The sequence below is a fragment of the Budorcas taxicolor genome, chromosome 2, assembly GCF_023091745.1.
Source record: "Budorcas taxicolor isolate Tak-1 chromosome 2, Takin1.1, whole genome shotgun sequence".
NCBI lineage: Eukaryota > Metazoa > Chordata > Mammalia > Artiodactyla > Bovidae > Budorcas > Budorcas taxicolor.
The window spans coordinates 54879277-54900273 of NC_068911.1; the positions used below are offsets into that span (position 1 = coordinate 54879277).

The window sequence follows — 20997 nt, forward strand, 5'->3', positions numbered from 1 at the left end:
AGAATGAGCCTCAGAGCTGGAATGACAAGTCCCAGTAAGTCATATAACTATACAGATAAACTTGTGCCACCAATTTTCCTATTAGGTTGGACAATAACAACAACAAAAACACATTCTCATATAACTATTTGAGGAACAGAACAGAACAACCATTTCTCACTTTTTTTGTGTGTGCTATTCTTCTTATACTTACCTCAAAGGGTTTTATATCTAGTCGTCCTATCTTATTCAATGAGGTCCGTCTTTGTCTCTTCAACTCTCTTATAGTATATGTGTTTGAGGGATAACTTCTTCCACTTATTGATGCTCTTCTCAGTTCTGCTATGTTATGTCCAGTATTCTTTAAACATTCTGTCTGAAGTTTCTCAAGGGGTTGAGTTTTTATAGAAATTACTGCTAAGTGTTCTGAGATAATGTTTGGATCTATTTTGAGGGGTTTATTCCCAACATGTGGAATTATTTTAATTGCAAAGTCCTCTACAATTGAATCTTTAGTTGATTTTTTATCTAAGTCAGGAATCATGTTAACAGCATGCTCTTGTGCCTTTTCAACAATTCTGTTAATGTCTAGATCTCCAAAGAAACAAGCATTTGAATTCTTTGGACTAGCTGAATCGAAGGGAAAATTGGAAACTTCATTAACAATTAAATTAGCCACTTTTTTAGGGAAAACTCTGTTTGTACTTTTTATATCATGATAAAGATCCTTTTGGCTTCCAGATTGTTGTAGTACATTGCTATAAATAGAATCAATAACCTGAGAAACCATTTCTATACTTTCTGGATTTAGAAAGTATCCTTCAGAATCAGTAGCAACAAGATTAATATTACTCTTTGAAATTTCCGCCGTCACAGATTTTGTCAGTTGAGATGCAATTTTATTTAATTCAGGCTTTGATAAGTTTTTTGCATGTTTGCTTGACTCACTTGGCAACCTTACTATTTTAGCCAAGAACAAGGCCAGTGCTTCCTCTAAAAACATGGCATCTAACATAGAACCTTTTTTGGATGAAGACTTTTCCTGGGACTTAAATTTATCAACCATTTTGACTACTTTTTCCATAATTTTAACAGCTTCCAGAGCTAATTCTGGACCTGATAATTCTTCCTGTATTTGAGGTTGAAATTTAGATTTGGAAATTTCTTTCACCATTAAAAACCCTATTATATCAGAGAGGATATTACTCTTACCCATTAAATCTTTAAATATAGAAGTGAGTGAGCCAGAGTGTTTTAAAATACTGGTATAAACAGAATTAACTACTTTTTCAATAGCTTCATTGTTAACTAAAAGTGCAGTAGGTATTTCCTTTGCCGGTGATACAAGTTTAATCTTATTTTTGGAGATAACTTCTTGTATTGAATTTAATATTTTTGATGTTATTTTTTGCATTTCAGTTTCTAGGGATTTGGGTCTTTCCTTATCGACCTTTGGAAACATAGATAAAAGCTTCAATAAAAATTTTACAGCAATTTCTTCTATTATGTTATAAGGCAGTATACACGCCTGTGATGAATGAGGCTGGGGAATGTCAGCCGTTTGGATTACATTTTTAAGAATATTTTCAACAACATTGTCAACTTCTGCACACTGATACGGTGTTAGCTCTCCAGAAAAGTAGTTCTGCAACTGATTGCCAGTCACTTCTCGTCGAATTAAGTCAACTATGGTTTCTGAAAGAATTCTACATCCACTGGCTGCACAATTTTGTATATTCTCTTGTGACCCAAATTGTGACAAGAGATTATCATAGAGTGATTGAACCACTAATTGAATAGTTTCATCATCACTGGGATGTAAGGATTCCACATACTGTATAATCATATTTTCATCTTTGGAGATCTCTGTTGTAACTGTACTTAATAACTTCATTTGAAGGAAATCCAGTTCTGTAAACCAGCTGCCCTCATATGTTTCTGCTTTGATGTTTGATATGGTTGAGAAAATTTTAGATAAAAGAGTAGAAATCACATTCTCTAAAAATTCATGAGGCAGTATGATGGTATATGGTGATGAGGTCTGACATTCTTTGTTGGCTGTTTGAGCCAATTTTTGGACCTTTTTAACAACATCCTTAGTTTCCAGAGGCAAACATGACGAAGCTGGAAACTCATCACACAATATCAAATTAAGCTTATGTTGAAAAATTTCATTTATCATTGCACTAGTTAATCTTCTTGCTAAATGTCCCCCATTACTCTTTATATTCTTACAAATGGAGTCTTGAGATTTATATTCCTTCAAAATATTGCACACAGAGGCATGGACAACTTTGTTGACCAATGTTTTATCCATTGATGACATTTTATCTAAAAAAAGTATCTTATTTGAAGACGGGTTTTCAGGCATTGTATGACTCTTATCCACAGTTATTGTCTTAATGTTGCATGGTGCGTCATCTATATTTGATTCTTTATGCCTGGGATATTCCTTAGGAACTGATGACACTTTATCTGCAGGTGGAAAAAACTGATATTCTTTATCTGGCCTAAATACCTTAATTTGAGCATCAGAAAACTCCTTTAACAGAGAATCAATAAGTCCCATAGCTGTGTCATAGAGTTCAGCTTGATTTTCATCATCACATACATTTTGACATCTATCATATGTTTGTGTTTCTGGTGAGGAAGAAAAGACCAATTTGTTAATCATTTCAGTAATAACATCTTCTAAAAATTTGGCAGGGAGAACTCCAGGTTCACATTTTGGTGGGTACTGGGGACTGTCTGGTTTACTTGGTTCCTTTTTAATATCCTTAACTTTCACGCTGTCATCTTCTCTTTTTCCCCCACTCTTCTTCTCCCTCTCTTTTTCTATTTTGCTTGCATCCTCTTTTTCTTCTTCCTCTTTGCCAGGGAGATTTTTGTTGGCTGAGAGGGATAAATCCTTTGTTAAAACAGACTGTGCAAAATCCTTGCCAATCTCTTGAGTTACAGGCAATGGTTGAGTTATAGGTGATGCTGTATGACTTGGAAGACTTTGTTGTTTTAAATAATCAGCTGATTCTTGAGAATGGTACATTCCAAAGATATTGTCATAAATATTTTTAGTGACATTTTGGACTAATTCATAATCTGAATACTGTCCTTCCTTTATGTTTATTTGAGCTGAAGAGTCTTTCCTGTCCTCGTCGTTTGGCTTCTGAGTAACTGCTTCTGAAGGTTTCTCGATTGTGTTCTCTGTATTTCTCACTTTGGCTATCAAAGAAGGTAACTGGAGGGAGTTGTCTCCTGTTTTTAATGAACTTTCTCTTGTTTCGTCAACCTTCTTCTCATTGTCTATTTTAAAATCTAGTTGAAAGATTTCCCTTTCACCATCAGTAGCTACTAGAAATTGTGTGTGTACCTCCTTACCTTGCCCCTCCTTATCTGAAGCTGATAGTCTTTTCTTGTCAGTTTCATTATTTTTGAGTGTTCCCTTCAAATATGGCTCCTGTTTTTCTTTAGTTTTCACACTAGTAGTTGGACAAGTAACTTTTGATACATTGTATTTTTGAACTGGAATTCCCATTTTGTTTTTATTCTCTTTATTTGCCACACCTGCAGCTGGTCCTGATAACAGGTTAACTACATTGCTTTTCATAATACTAGTTACAGAGGTAACCACTGGGTCTTGGATATCACCTATTTTCATTGATGTCTCCTTAGTTTCCAAACTTTTCTTTTTGCTCATTGCACCTCTATCTACTTCCAAAGTATCCAACGCATTTTTCTGGTCTGAAGTTAGAGACGTGTGTTTATATGACTCTTCTGGTAAAGTAAGTTGATTCTCTTTTAAGCATCTGTTTATCTGTGTAGATGTTTGCTGTGGAAGACGTTTAACCCTTTGAGTGATGTTATCTGGATTTAGAAATGAAAAGAAAGTAGAAGACCAGTCTCCTGAAAAAAGTGGTTGGATCTTGAAAGCAGAGATTGCCTTCTGGGTTAAAGTAGCAATCATTTCTATAACAATGTTATTTTTACCATTCTTCTGAATATCATTAGATTCACAGGTTCCTATGAACTGATCATACACAAAATCGGATATCTTATCAACTGTCTCTTTATCAATTGGGGGAAAAGAAAGCATTTCTTCAGCATTTGGTAGAACTTTAATTTCACTTTTCCTAAATTCTCCTATCAGAGAGTTTGCAAATTTTATAGCTAAGCTCACAACATCTGGCTCTGATTTTTCTTTTTTCTTAATCTCTTCAGTAATACTTGGAAGAGAACAAAATTTGCGAACAAGGTCAACAATTACATCTTCCAAAAATGTAGCTGAATATAGAGAAGGCTGTGTCTTTTTTTTACCAGGTATAGTATGTACAGAGACATGGTCATAATTAGATAAGCTATTGGAGGATGATTCTTCACCATGTAAAAATGGCTGCAGATGATGATCCATGATTTCCTTCATAATGAAACCAGCTATTTTACTGAGGAATGAGCCTCCATTTTTATTTGCATCTTTCTGGACTTCAGCTTGAAATTCAGATTTTTTCAAAATATTATTACATATAGAGTTAATCAAATCTTCAATCACTTCTAATTGCACACTTTCTGCATTCTCCTCTGCTGTAGCAAGACAGATCTCATGTTCAGAAATTTCTTTGATGATTTCATCAGTTAGTTTTGATGCTGCGTCCATGAACTCATAATCTGAAACCTCTCCCTCTTTTAGTTCACTTTCAGTGTCAGTTGAAGGGAAGATATGCACTAGAAGCTTGTAAATCATATCTTCTAAAAGAGAATGTGGCAACACAGTAATACATGGTGGCAAGGCATGGCTATCTCTCATGATGACATTGAGTACATTTCTGATGATTTTATCAGCTTGAGGAGAGGAATAGGAAGAAGATATTAATTCTCCTGAAACTAATGACTTTACCTGGTAGTCATAAATTTCTTCCAAAAGGAAATTATAAATTTTTCTTCCAAAACAAGCAGTGTCACTTTGCATAGCCCTATATATTTGAATCAGAGATTTATATTCATCTAATATTTTTTCATAAGTAAGGTTGACTGTTCTTTTAACCATTTCTTTATATCCTTCTGAAAAACACATATCAGCATCAAAGCTATCTGCAAGAAAAATCTCTGATGTGGTGAACTCCAGAACAATTGATTTTACTAATGTTGTAACAATGCCAGTAACTTTGGCTTTCACTATATCTGGGTTTTCAGCAGCCAAAACATTGTGTGAGAATGCAAAAAGGAGTTTACATAAAAGTTCAGAAATTACTTCTTCCAAAAAGACAGCTGAATTCATGATGAAGGACAACTCTTTTTCTTTAGGATCTAATATTTTCTGTTTATAAGTTTGATCAACTGCAGCTGAAAGGATAGTTTTATCTCCAGATAAAAATGACTGAAGATGATGGTTAAAGATTTCTTTTATTATAAAACTTGCTATTTTTGTAACAGGTATATTACTTATATCTTTTTTATCTTTTGTAAGCGATTGGTATATACTTGAATAGGAAAGAGCAGCATAAATGGAATCAACAATGGATTGGATATCTTTTTCTGAAATAATACTATGTTTTTCGTTCCCATGTTTAATAATACATACTGCATGTTTTGAAATTATTGACATGATTTCATTTATCAGTTTTATGACTGTATTACTTAAGTCTGATTGAGAAGTATCTTGGTGTTCTGTACTGGAGGCCAATGGACTTATCTGAGATATAAGCTGAGACACAATTTTTTCCAAATGAGTATGTGATAACATAGTAGTATATATTGTCGAAGCCTGTCTTTGGGATCTTGATTTAGTAATGTCACGGTGAACTTTCTTTATCAAAATATCACTACTAAGTTTGGATTGTGACCCAAATGGAAGCTTTTCTGTAAGATTCGGATGAATTTGGAAATCAGAGGTTTCGGCCAGGATGATTTCAGTTATCTTTGCAGCCAGTGCCTTTGTGTCATTTAGAAAATTTTTGTCAGGCATTATTTCCATTTCATATTCTTGCACAACTTTGCTATACACCATGTCAATAATGTTTTTGACTGCATCTCTCTTTACTGGAGGCAAATATAAAATTTCCTCTGCATTCTCTAAAATGCTAACTTTAGCTCTTGAGAATTCCTCTGTTATGAAATGTATGAGTTTTTCAGCTTTATCACATAGTTCATCTTCTGAATCTCTTACTGATTTTGTTTGTACAATGCCTAACCCCCTATGGAATATTTTGCTTAAAACCCCAGAAATCACATCCTCCAAAAATTCTGAGGAATAAACACTGGCATGAAACCACTGCCTTCTCTCATCGTCCAAATACGTGTATGATGAAGAAGGTAATGACTTTCCATCCACAAATGGCTGAAGATGTCGTTGACAGACATGTTTAATGATAAAACCTGCTATCTTGTCAATAAGAACATCACTACTACTTGTGATACTTGGCTCAACTAATTCTTGAGACTCAGAGTTTAAAATGTTTTTGAATACTGAGTCCACGAGATGGTGGATATCATCTTCTGAATAAAGAAATTTGGTTCCTTCTTCATCTTTTGAGAATCGAATTTCATGTTGGGAAATTTTCCTTCTAATATCACTGATTATATCTGAAGCAATTTCATTGAAATTAGTTTTTGATCTATCTTTTGGAATTTCTCTGTTTGCAGCAATGCTATGTGCAGAGGGAAAAATTCTAGATAATAGTACTCTGATCATGTCTTCTAAAAATGTGTATGGCAGGAAGGTGTTATATGGAGATAAACTCTGACTTGGTATGGTAGATCCACTGATGTTACTAAGAATGTCTTGAACAATATTGTCAGTTGTTGAAAGAGAATATGAAGATGACAAATTTCCAGAAAACAGTGGATGAAGAAGGTAATCTGAAATAGCTGCTACAACTAAGTTGGTAATTTTTTCCACAAAAATACTGCTGTCTTCAGACTCTTTATCAAACTCAGGATCTAATCCATACTGTTTTAAAGCATTTCTATAAACTAAGGTGACCAGTTCGTCCACAATATCTGTATCCACAGAGGGGTAAGATTGTTCTTTGTCATTACATAGAAGGTGAACTTTAGCTTTGTCAAAATGGTTATTTACTGAGTTTACAATTTTTTGGGTCATGTTTTCCAGCTCAATTTCAGTGTTATGCTTTGGACTGAAAATTTTTGATAAAAGTCTGGCAACAATTTCCCTTACAAATGTCTCAGAGTAAATACCTGGGGCTGATGGCGTCTGGGGTCTGTGTGACTCTATGACTTCGTTGAGAACTTGTTTAACCATATTCGATATTGCATCTGAAGGAGTCTTTGGACGAGGTAAACCTTCTCCACACAAAAATGGCTGAAGGTGATATTCAATAATCTCTTGGATAATAAAACTGGCTATTCGGTCAACCAAAATCGGGTTTCGGCTGAGTATACTTTTCTGTATTGAAATAAGAGAGTCATAGGTCTGCATAATATTTCTGTAAACAGAATCCACCATCTTCTGGAGGCTTTTTCCTGTACACAGATATTGATTATCATATATAGTGAACCAAATTTTGTGTTTTGAAATGGCTGATATAACCTTATTTATTATACAGGTAGACATTTCATTAAAATCTGAACTCATGAAATATTTGTTTTCCAAAGAGGAAGCTTTACTGGGTGGAGGAATGAGTTGAGATAAAAGTCTTCTGATGATATCTTCTAAAAATGATTGTGATAACATGGTGCTATAGTCTGTTAAAGACCTAGGTTTGGAAGTAAATTCCCTCAGGTTATTTTGAAGTTTTTGTAATATAATTTCAGCATTGAGAGGGTAATATGAATTGTGTAAGAGCTTTTCCCTGAAGCAAGATGGGAGTTGGTAGTGCAAAGTCTCTAACAATATGCTATTAGTTATTTGTTCTGCTATTGAAGTACTGTCACATGCCAGACTACCACCACAGGTCACTTTTGATTTATATTGCTGTAAAACACCATAATAAACTGAGTCAACAATCCTACTAACAGTTTCTTTATGGATTGGTGGAAAACACAGCCTTTCTTCAGAATTCCGTAAAACAGTGACCCTTGCCTTATTAAACTCATTCACTACACTGTTGACAAATAATGTATTCATTTCATTGAGCTGGGCACCGATGATGTTTTCATTTTTGCCCAACAGTGAAATAGAGAGATTAAAAAACAGTTCTGAAATTATGTCCTCTAAAAATGTGGCTGAATAAACACCTGTATTCATATCTCCTAGATACAGCTTATTATGGATGGCTATTGTATTTGCATCCTTTGTTGCCTGTCTTTTAAGAGGTGGCACATTAGCAAAATTTACTGAATATTTCTTGCCAAACGGTGCTTGTATTTTGGAGCTAACTACACTGGGATTATTCAGGGGCCCTGTCAAATCATGGCCATAATAACTCATGTGTCCTAAAGCGCCTCTACCTTTTTCCAATTCTGTTAATTCTGGCCTTTTTGCTTTTATAAAACTAGACTGTATTCCTCTTGTTCCATACTTCAAATACTTGTTTGCAAAAGGTGGACTTTGGGGGAATTGTATACTGTGATGTAGTTTATCCATCAATGATTTAACCAAGCTGTGGGAAATAATAGTAAGCAAAGAGTCTGATGACAATAAATCCGGATCCATTTCTGCCAGATTTTCCAAAATGTCTGACATATAATCCCCTTGAAATTGTTCAAAGTCCATTGCTCCGTTACAAGAGTCAAATTCTTCATCTACACTTTGAAGTACTTTTAAAAGTTGACATTCTTCTGCTGATACCTCTTCAGAAAGAGGGCAATTATCAAGAAAGACAGACTTTGTGCATTTCTCTAAAAGTGTTCTGATTAATTTCTCACATACAACATTGAGAAGGAAAACTGATTTAGGGGAGAGCCCTAAGTTATTTCCAAGTATGTTATTACATTGCTCTTCATATGATGATGAGAAAAATGTTCTTGCTTTTATTTCAGAATCCATAGTCTCATCTGGCTGTTCATCTGGTAAAAATAAATCTAAAACAATACTGAAAACTCTGTTGACAATTTCTTTGGATTCATGAGTTTTTAGGCTACCAGCCAGACTATCTAACTTGTGTGCTAAATAATTTAATTTATTTTTTTGAATGATATGATCAATTTGGTGAGTAGCTAATCCCCAGTTTCTGGAACCTTTCTGTCTTTGCATGGTATTTCTTCTGTTGCACATGGGCACACTATTACTTCTGAGCATGGGAAATGGTCTGTTTCTTCCACTGTTTTCAAGGTGATGATTTAACCCTATTTCTTTGGACAGTACCTGAATCACACCTATTAAGAGGTCCTGAAAGAGATCATCAAAGTCAGCAGCACCTACTCCTGGGCAGTAAGTGTACTTTCTTGTTAACGAAAACATTTGCTGTGCAATGTCAGTCTCTATGATGTCACTATTTAAAAGGATTTCAGTGATGATTTCAGAGATACTTAGAGCAAGTTCTCCAACAGAAATTGACCTACTCTCAAACACATGAGAATCAATTGAAATAATAGTGTTAAATGCAGCATTTTGTCTTTCCGATGTTTTCTCTTTTTCTCTAATATCTGTGGTGCTACCGGAAATGCTTGACATTAAATGGCAAATGACAGACTCAGTGAGATGTTCACAAAGTTGATGAAGTGAAGAATCACTATATATGCTTCTTAGAGGCGATTTTGATTTATATTTTTTCCTTGACAGTGTGGAAACAATAGATACCTTCTCACTGGAAACTTAAAAAAGAAAACATTACCATTTTAGTAGGCATTAAGGGACATATGGAAAATTCAGTATTTTGATAATTATTTATGTATGAATTTAATCTGTGGAACACCTCACTAAAAAAAAAATCTAGTCAAGAAAAATACTGGGTTTTCTTCAGATACTTATTTCCCACCTGTGGAATCTTAATTTTAGCCATATAGTTGAGAAAATAACCCTGAAGAATTCAAATATCTTAAGTCTCTTGCTGGTATTTGTTTTGCTTAGATGACTGCTACTGCTGCTGCGTCACTTCAGTCGTGTCCGACTCTGTGTGACCCAATAGACAGCAGCCTACCAGGCTCCCTGTCCCTGGGATTCTCCAGGCAAGAACACTGGAGTGGGTTGCCATTTCCTTCTCCAATGCATGAAAGTGAAGTCGCTCAGTCGTGTCTGACTCTTAGCGACCCCATGGACTGCAGCCAAGGTGCTCTAAAGAGCTGGAATTCCTGGGGCAGAGAATTGATTTCCAAGTGTAGTGTAGTGTTATATCTTAACATGAGCACAGTGATCTCTGTGGAATCAGGCAAGACCAGTGGAGAGTGGGGGCTTTAAGCTGAACTTTGACAATTAGATGGGTTTAGATATCATGAGATGAAAGAAGTAAGGAAAGGGAGCTCCACATGGAAGGAGCATGAGTGACATCACTAAAAAACCCTGGACATGTCTGGGAATAGAGAAGAGATGTGATAGAAAGAAGGGGCTAGTGGTAAAGAATCTGATCTGCCAAGACAGTAGACACAGGCTTGATCCCTGGGTCAGGAAAATCTCCTGGAGAAGGAAATGGCAACCCACTCCAGTATTCTTACCTGGAAAATTCCATGTACAGAGGAACTACAGTCCAGGGGGTCACGAAAGAGTCAGAGACTTAGTGACTAAACAACCACCACAGAGTCAAATACCAATGGGATGGGATTACAAATCTTATCTTCTCCTGTTTTCTGTGTTTTTCTTTATTCTCTAAGTTCAGTTAGGCTGTGCTTATACTTATAAGCTTGGAACTGCAGGCACACCCAACTGTCCACCTTGAAATAATACCAGTTTTAATTATAGGAAATGGCCTCATTGTACAAGTAGTTAGGACTGATAATATGTGTTCTATTATTTCAATGATGGTTAAGTGATGTATCTAGACTGGTAAAGTAGCAATGAATTACTGGCAACTGGAATTAATGATCCAGCTCAAGGCTATAATAGTATTAGATGGAATTTTATGAAACTGCCAATAATTATCAGGTTTGACATAAAGTGGCTATCATATACTTCAACCAAACATACAGATGTATGCATGCTCAGTTGCTAAGTTGTGTCTGACTCTTTTGCAACCCTGTGAACTGCAGCCTGCCAGGCTCCTCTGTCCGTAGAATTTTTCCAGGCAAGAATACAAGAAAGGGATACCATTTCCTCCTCTGGGAGACCTTCCTGACCCAGGGATCAAACCCATGTATCCTACGTCTCCTGCATTGGCAGGCAGATTCTTTACCACTGAGCCACCTGAGAAGCTAAATATATATATATATATATAGATAGATAGATAGATAGATAGATAGATAAATATATCTTCACCCTCTTTTAAAAAAATGCTTTCAAGGATATGTTTAAATTATTATACCTAAAAGGAATATAATAATAGTGGAATACAAACAAAACAAGATGTTTAATACCACTGATTTTATAAACTGACTAATCATAGCAATGACTTCAACTGTCCACCTTAAAGTTGAAACACAGCTTTCAATCAGTTATCTGTACATTTGGTATAATTATAAAGAAGTCATGCATGACAACTTTAAAAATGTTTAGAACTCAGACCTCATGTTCAAACCAAAATCTCCTGCTTTTCAAAAGTCACATTTTCTCTCATCTGCAGATATGGAAAAGTGAGCAATACACCTTTTCAGATTCAAACCATATGAATGTTTAACATTTTTTTTTTTTAGTATCCTGTTATATTAAGAAGTGATTAAACACCCTCCCTCTAAGGTTGTTTTCAGGAAAACAGTAAATGAAGCTTCTTGAACTGGAGCTCTTTTACATATATCTGATTAATTTCTTTCTAAATTAAGCCCACTCTTACTTACCTCTAGTTTCAAAGTTCTTGAAATATGTGACCACAGATGTGGTGACATGCCTGGATACCAGATGAATTTCATTTGGACCTAGTTCATGGTCAGCGAAAGCAATGACTTCAACTTTCTTCAGAGTCTTTATTTTCAGGTAACTCTTATTTTCCCATTTTTGTAATAAAGAAAAATCTTCCCTTCTGACCTCAGCTTTGTTTTCTTCTTCAAGTATATAGCTGATTCTTTTATCCCACATTCTAAGCAGACTTTTCTCCTCATTCTTTTGTTCTCCAGATGTTTTAGACAAAGGGTCTTGCTTTGATATGAAAAATGGTTTCATTGTTTCCATGCTTTCGTTAATGTGTGGTTGATTTGGAAATCCATAGCTTGACAGCACAGTACTGACAATATTTTCTGCGGCTAAACAAATTTTGAGTGGAGAAACACTTGTCTGAATTTGGTTAGGCTCAACAACTGGTTTGGAGAACTCGTAATGAAACACTCTTGGATTTTCACCTTTTCTCAATTCTATAAATGACATTACTTGCTTTAATGCTGTTTCTGTGGATTCATTTGCTTTCTTTAACAGTTTTTGTAAGACACTCCCTTCAGGGAGGGAGCTATTTCCTTTCATAGCTTGATCAAAATAACCCAAGTCAGATTCCTTTGGGATAGTGTCTTGCACTTTGTTTCTAGAAGATGAAGGTCTGTTTTCTGAATCAGGCCTTTTCATTGGCTCTGAGTTTCTAACTGTGTCTTCTACAGAGGCTCTGGAATATGAAGGTGAATTTGATGAAGACTTATACCTTTTTTTCATATTTTCCTCTGAATAAAAATCCAAACCTGGAACACTGCTTTGTGGAAGATTATTCCCAAAACTTACTTCCTTTAACTTTAACATGGGCATTTTCGTATTTGTTGCTAATTCAACCTGGTTAACAATGTAAGTATTTTCTACTCCTTGGAAGAAATTTTCCTTGGGAAGGTTTTTGATTAGAGACTCACTGAAATGAGCACACTGGTACATCAGTGTACCAATGATATCACTTGCTGCAGTGTTCTCTTTCAATATGCTGACAGAAGATGGTTCCACTTGGCTTATTTCTTTGTCTAGCTTGTTCTTAATTACACCAAGCATGTTGTGGACAATATTAACAGCATATGTAAGTAATTCTGAATGGAATGAATGAACCTGAAGAAGGGTATTCTGTACATTTTCCTTGGAAACAATAGTACTTGACTTGGATTCATCAGAAAATTTTTTCAGTGGTTGTAACTTTGGCAATATCTTTTTGCTTAATAGTCTTTGTTGGACAGGAAAAAGATTTTCTACAGGCATTTTCACTATTTCAGAAAACTCATATTTAGAGATATGTTTAAACTGTAAGTCCACAAATGACTCTAAAATGTTTAAAACCCGTTCTACAATTTCTCGAACAATTTGGTTGCTAGAGCCCAAAGCGCTTTGGTCTTTGGTTTTAGTGTTACATACTGGTACATTGCTGAGGATATCCTTGGTTGGAAAACCATATTTACTTTTAGTAGTAATGTGTTCTTTCCTAATTGCTGGAGTTTCTTTACCATATGGGGTGGTCATCTGGGACAAAAAGCACAGCTGTAATTTTTCAAACAGCATTTCAACAATTTCCCTTCCAAATATATTAATTTGTGCTTTGGTGTCTTCAGCTCTAGTAGAAGCTCCCTTAAAACAACTATGAAACCGGTTTTCACAGTCCTCAAGATGTGGCAGATTTAAAAGCGAAAGAGAATATTCTAATTCTTTTGCTTTTATTGAAATTTCAGTCAAATCATTTTCGGCTATCATTAAGAGCTTACATTTTTCATTTTCCATGTCATTTGATTCTGCTTGCCATTTGTCAAACATTTTTTTAAATATACCTTCTTTAGGAAAAATCTGTTCTAACTGTGAAGAAACATTTTCCAAGTAAAAACAGGCTTGTGGTTTGGCGAGAGACTCTGCACCTATATTTCCCTGTGAAAGTTTGGGATCATCCAGATGTGAGAATTTCATAGGATTAGCTGAACTGTGGTTATTGATTGCATATAATCCTTGCAAAACTGTATTAACTATTTGATTTGCTGCTATGATTTGATCAGATAGTAAAGCTCTATTGCTTACCATTGCTCTAGCTCGTGTCTCCTTTTCCAATTCTTTAACAATTGTTTTCAGGATATTACTTATTATATCCTTGGCATACATTTTTAGTTCCGAAGTAGGCAGTTTCATTTCCAGTAAGTTTTTGGCATCTCCTGTTGATAGGATGTGTGGCAGCCCAATATCAGTCTTGGACCAGAAGTCTTTCAGGGTCTTCTCTCCAGGACTTAATTTGGTCCTGCTCTTGGCCTTAGCACGACTAGGTCCTATGTGTGGTTTTGTTCTAAATTTAGGCAAAGGAGTAACTTTTGATTTTGCTTTTAAACTTGTTTTAACACTTGGCTTAGGGCTCACTTTAGAACTGTGTAGTCTTAAAGGTTGCAACTCATCAGAACAACTTTCATGGGACACAGTTTCTTCAAGATAAAATGAGGCAAAATTTGTGATCTTTTTGAGAACCATGTGGATTAAATCTTTCCCCACTTGTGATGGTGAATATCGTAAAAAAGTGTTTTCCAATAGAGAGATATTTCGACTGTCTGCATAAGGATAAACCTGTGGTAGCACAAATCTAGTGACACTACTTCCTATTCCTGCTTTAGTTTCTCTGCTGCATGGTGATTTCTTTGGTAAAATATTTTTGTTAGCTGGTTCTCCTTCGTTATTTTCATATAATGATGTCACAATTACAGAGTACATTTTCCCCAAAACATTTTCAATTATGTCACTTGCTGCACTGTTGATATGTGATTGACAGAAGTTTTTTTGTATTATATCTGATGTTTTAGAGTGAGGTTTTTCATTAAAGGAAGGCAAATGGCCTATGACTTCTATTATTTTTTGATACACTTTACTTAAAACTTCTTCCACTGCACTGAATAATGCAGTTCTTTCTTTCTGTTTTGATTTTTCATTTCTCATAAATATTTCTTCTAAAACAATTCTTTGGCTTTCCCTTTCCAATGCCATTTGGTTTTGTTCTAATGGATACTTTGAAAACAGGGACAGCTTGGTGTTTTTTTCCTGAGCTCTTTGTCCCAGTGATATTTCATTTGATATGGTTAATTGTGAAAATAAATTAGGATTGTCTTTTGAGGAAAAACTGATTTCCTTTGCAGATCTTTTATTATGTAAACTCTTTAAGATACCATTGACAATTTCACTTACAATGGTAATTTCTTGGAATGAAACATTGTTTGGATATGGATGCATCTTTTGGATTTCAAGGTCTAAGTCATTTTTAATAAAATTCAAAATGGCACTGGCAATGATGTCAGAATATTCCTTAAGACTAGCTTGTGATAGATGAATTGTAGATCCAAGTTTTTCTCTGTAACTGGCAAAAGTGGAATCCGTGAGCTCTTGGCTGAGAATAGTTTCATTTGATATTTTCAGAATATTCACATTTGATTCCACCTGGCTTGGTTCATGAAAGATGATGCCATCTTGCTTACAGTTTTCCAGTTCTGGTCTCACAAATGACTTTTCTTTAGGCTGGAAAGCAAGCATAATAAACGAATCTATTCTTTCTGTGGCAAATGATTCTAACCAATTAAAAATACTTTGAGTAATGAAGTTAGCACTTTTCTCACATGGGTCAGGAACAGATTTATTGGGGTCTTCTCTCTCTACTATAGTTATCTGCCTATCATTAGCATAAGCTGGTTTAAGAATTTTTGAAGATGGAAAATGCTCTGTTTCTCTTTCACTTTCTGACTCCATAAGAAGAGACTGTTGACACTGTGCTTTTGGAAACGTATCACAAAAGGTCAGAGGCAATCTAGTAGAAGTAGGATTCTTTGCATTTATGGCAAGCATGACAACAGAACTGAGATTATGAAGTACAACATCTACTATATCATTGGATATCAAAATAACATCTGATTTAGGAACTGAAAACTTTGGAAGAATTTTATTTACACCCTCAGTGTCAGAATTTGCTCTGGAATGTTTGCCAGCTATGCTACATTTCAAAGTGGGTGTGGCAAATGAGAGATCATTCTGGTTGAGTGTTTTTTCATAAATATCACATAAGACACTTTCAATGGTGTCTTGTATTTGAAACTGAAGTACTTTTTGATACTGAATCTTCTTAAACAGCTTCTCAATAATACCTTCTTGCTGATCTGAACTGGTCTCCTTGTCAGAACTGTTCTTGTCACATTTTCCTTTGGATGATATAATATCGAACACTGTGTTAACAATTTGACTTGTAATACTTTCAGAAACCACAATGTTATTAGTTAAGAAATGAGTTTCCTTCTCTTTATCTAATTCATTTTTTATTCCTTTTAAAATTTTTCTGGCCACTTCTGTTGCATATATATTTAATTTCTTCAAAGAGACCTGACAAAATGAGTTGGTGTTCTGTGACATAACATTATCCACTGAGCAAGAGGAAAACTGACCCTCAGAATACAAATCTTTGGCTGACAAAGCTTTGCTTAATGTACTCTCACCTTGTTGAACAGGTGAAGCTATTGGAACTGTGAAGTTGATTTGGGGACAAAAAAGAGACTGTACTTTGGAAGTCACAAAAGTTTCTAAACTTGTTAATATTGCCTGCACAATATCTTCAACTATGTTTCCTTTAACCTGTCTGTCAATATTGAATCTGGACTGAAGAGTATATGGATTCTTGTTCAGTGCAGTGATGGAAGGTTTTCCTCTTCCATAGGTGTGTTCATGGAAAGAAACATTTGCTGAGAAGGTGATGGTTTTATAGCTATTTTCACTTGCAATTGTCTCTGTCTTAGCAGCTGTATAAAGTTTATCAAATACAGTTGTAACAACATCATCTGCCACTATGGTTACATCTGCTTCAGACACCACCATTTTATCTATAAATGGAACAGGTGTTTGAGCAATTGGCTCGTCAACATTGTGAGGGATGTCACTTAAAAGGGAGTGGGAGAGAAAAAGCATATTTAATTGGCTGACCAAAGCATTTTGAAAGATCTCATTCAAAATATTTCTTATAATGGGAACAATTGGTGATTTCTGTGGTTCTTTGAGCTTTACTTCAAGTTTGTTTAAGGTTCTTTCTAGAACCCATTGTTGAAGAGAATCTGATTGAGTTTCTTCTCTTAGTGGTATTCTCTCACCAATGAATTCTTTCTCTGTGTTTGTAGCATCTTCTGGAAATGAATCTGATTCAGCTCCACCCGGAAGAAAATTTCCATAGATTGGCTTGTATCCATAAGTTTCACTGTTTCTCTCTTCAGATTCAGTTTCATTAAGCATATCTGAGGATACTGCATCTAAGATAAAACTGACTATATTCTCTAGCATTTTTTTCTCAGGTGGCGGTGTTTTCACACTTGTCCTCAAATCTAATGAGTTCATATTTAATTCTGTTTGAATAGCTTTCAAAATAGCACTTGATACTTTCTTTGCATTTGTGTATAAAGCTGACTGCAATAGTTCTTCATGTGTGTCTGTGAAAACACTGAAGCTTTCACATTCCATGTTCATCTTACTGCTTTTTTTATTTTCATCATTAGTAGAATCCAGAGTTTCTAAATTTCCATTGGCAAACCCTTCCAGTTTAGCAAAAACCATATTAAGAATATCTGAAGCTACCGCTTTTAGCTTATTTGAATGCATTTCTTTTGCGCTCCCTGTTTTGGAAGACTTGGGAGCAAAAGGTTTTTCCATGCTTTTAGTCATCTCTTTATCACCCTCTTCAACTATCCTGGAAACTATGCTGGAGATTATGTCAGTGCATTTGGCCATTTCCTCAATAATTGAAGTAAATGATAGGTTGTCAATATCGAGAGACTCTGAGATAGCTTTACATCCAGAACTTACTGAACTAGTATCTGTGTTGACACTACATAATTTTGCAATGATATATTCCAAAATTGTTGTGGAAATGAGCTGGATATTAGACTGCAATTCAGTGGCTCTTTGCTGATTCTTGTTTGTTTTCTCTCTGCTTAGCTTAGAACAAGATGGTTGACAGTGAGGGTGGGCCCCTATGAGCTTGCATAACATTTCATAGAGTGTTTCCCCAATATTATCTAACACTTGTAATCTGGAATTATCTTTGAGATCTTTTCCATTAATGACACTATGGAGAGCACATGGAGTAGCTAAAATTTTGTAAAAAGATGCTTTATCCTGTCTGCTTGGCAAAATGTTCCCTTTATCAACATTATCAGATCCATGTGAAGTTGTTGGCTTTGAGTTATCTGAAGAGAGTGAAATATTGCTTTGATCTGAATGTCCACTGGATAATATTTCACAAATACAAGTTAATAATGGTGATTCCATGATGTCATCATTGAGATTTGAGACAAGAGATTCTAATTTCTTAGTGTCAGTAAAACATCCTTTACCTGTGAGGGATTTGGTATAATTTTTTTCCCTAAGATTTAGGTTTTTCTCACTGAGTTCTAGTTCATTCTGGATAGCAAGCAAAACGATATTTACCACTTTAGCTGTGTAAGTACTAAGTTGAGATTGTAATGAAGATTTCTCTGCAAGTGAAGGCTTGAAGCCCATTTGCAATTTTGGACAAATAAATAACTTCAGCTTTTTAAAAACTGCATTAATGATCTTATCAGTAATTTCATCTGCAGGTTTTGGTTCACTCTCTTCAGATTTTAACAGGGTAGGTTTTGCCAGATCTCCATCGAGTGAAGATAAATATTTCATTTTCTTTTCACTGTCGAACCATATTTTTAATGGCTTTTTATTTGGTGCTGCTTTGGCCATGTGGAGAGTGTCAGGACTCTCTTGAGAAGCTGGATGAACTGATGATGAAATGGAACTTTTGGTGGTACTGGGAATGCAGCTTGCCTTTTGAAGTATGTTTAGTATAGTGTCTGTTATTTCCTGAGCTACTGTACTAATTTCTGACACAGAAAACAGCTGGTCCATCCATTCTTGATGTGATGGTTCTTGAGGTTTTTCTGAAATGAGAACTGAAGCTTTGTCAGTTCTACTTTCTAAGTGACCAGGAGGAACAGAAGATATGTCCTTGAGCATTTCTGTTAAAATACTTTTAACTGTGTTTTCCGAAACCTTTTGTATTTGATGCTTTTGATCTTGGCTGAAAAATAAAGTGTCTTTATGCAAACAGGGTTTTTCCTTCAAAATTTTTCTATCCTTAAAAAAAGGTAGCTCAGTCCTTAACCTGCGACTATGAAATGTAGCTTTGCTTCTTGGAGAAGCAGGCTTTGTAGGTAGTTTGCTATTTCTTTGGTATTCTAGACAAGTGTTTCCTTTTGTAAACCAATGCTCAGGAATTTGTTCTTGTGATTTTGCTTTTTCATCTTTGAAAGATGAATCAAGCACATTTTCCACAATTCTGTCTACTTCTTCATTATCATCTTCAGAATAAAGGACCATGCCAGGAACATTAATAGGTGGAAATGGTCTTCCAGACCTACGGCCATTAGATAATCTAGTGCCAGTGAGTCTGTACTTTACTTCAGTGTCAGAAGGACTTATCAGTCTAGAATGTCTACATTTTTGATTACCTGCCTTTACTGGTTCCTGATGTAGCTGAGTAAAGATATCATCAAGCAACTTAAGGAGTACTACTGTTTCTTCAGATGCAATAAGTCTCTCATTATTAAGTTCAGTTTGTACATATCCTAGTATAGTGCTGATTGCTTCCTCTATATAGCCAACCAAAGAGGACTGGGAAAGAATATTTGACATTAAATTTTGTATCTTTTCTTTAACAATTAAATTAGCTGCATCAAGTTCAGGATTACATTTCTTTTTGTTGGCATTTATATGGTGCATATATGTTGGGTCTGTCATATGTTGCTGATAGGAAAGTTTAGTTGCCTCTTCAAGATGAGGAAGTTCACTTTGCTTACGAGCCGTAAGAGTCATCAGCTTTTCTAAAATGGCATGCACCATATCCTCTGCAACATCACACATGGATTCTGCAGTAGAAGGCACTGAAGCTATTGAAGGTTTTCTGTATGATCGAGTGAGAGATTCTCCACTGGGTGTTAGGCTTGGTTGAATTTTGACTGATAAATCTTCTTGTGAATATATCTGGACACATTTTTTCTCAACTGCAGACTGTAGCTTCTCAAGCATATTTTCCACAATTTCTGAAGCTACTGAGCAGATATCAGCATTGGAAACCAAGTCTCCTCTTACAGGCTCACTTTGGTCAATAAAAACTTCAGCAGTAACAGAAGAAATAGAGGGAATGGCATGTGTTAAATCAGACATTATTTCTTGAAAAATGCTTTCCAAAATCAATTCAGTTTCTCCTTTTAAGTGACACTTAAAGTTAACAAAAACATTCTTTAAACTCTTCATTTCATTCATGGCTTTTGCTTTTTGATCGGAAAACGATGGATTCTCTAAACCATCTGTTTCAGTGGTAGCATCCTTTGATTTTTTTGTGCCTGTTTCAGGTGATGCTAGAAGATGACTATCAGATTTACAACTTCTGAGGTCAGGGTATGTATATGCCATGCTTGTTTCATTATGTTTTAGTTCATTTGTTACAGATTGTCCTGTAATGTGACATGTTTCTCCTGCAACTGCTTTTTCCACATGGGCAGATGGCTTTAATGGTGTAGTTGGTCTCCTTACTGATATGTCAACTGCAAATGCACAGGGCTCTCTCTTAAATGATTTAATTGTTGCAGAAGTGTAGCTTCCATAGGTAAACTCTTCACTGCATGTGCTACAAAAACTTGAACTATCTGAGGAGAGGACAGAGTCATCAGACACTGGATATGTATTATTTTTCAACCTTTCTTCATACTTTGTGATGGCTGGGTATAATATACTGGTAACTGTAGCCACAACCCAGGTCATTATATTCTGAATTATGCTATTCAGTTCTTCAGAAGTTACCTGGTTTGAGGCAAGCAGGAATGAAGAGAAAATCATGTAACTATCTACTCTATGATGCAACAGAAGGTAACATTTGATATTTTATATCAAACAATGCATAGCTTGATACCATCATGGTTATAAAGAGAACATGGTAAATACATATATTTAGAATTCCAAATTAATTTTAAGTTGATTTATTCTACACTAAAGTATAAAAAAAAATTATAAGTTTCCATTTGGCTCTCATTCCCTCAGAATATTTTTATTTATTTATTTTTTCCTAACAT

At 35.2% G+C, this 20997-nt stretch overlaps 1 protein-coding gene across 1 annotated transcript in view; it reads right to left on the bottom strand.

Moving 5' to 3' along the window:
* Positions 1-20997, bottom strand: part of FSIP2 (fibrous sheath interacting protein 2) — a 141922-nt gene that overhangs the window by 25263 nt on the left and 95662 nt on the right. The window contains exons 14-16 of the mRNA XM_052652838.1: positions 11794-20728; positions 2794-9684; positions 194-2760 (exon numbers count right to left, since the gene is read on the bottom strand). Coding sequence (XP_052508798.1) covers positions 194-2760; positions 2794-9684; positions 11794-20728 — 18393 coding nt within the window. The remainder of the gene's footprint in view (positions 1-193; positions 2761-2793; positions 9685-11793; positions 20729-20997) is intronic.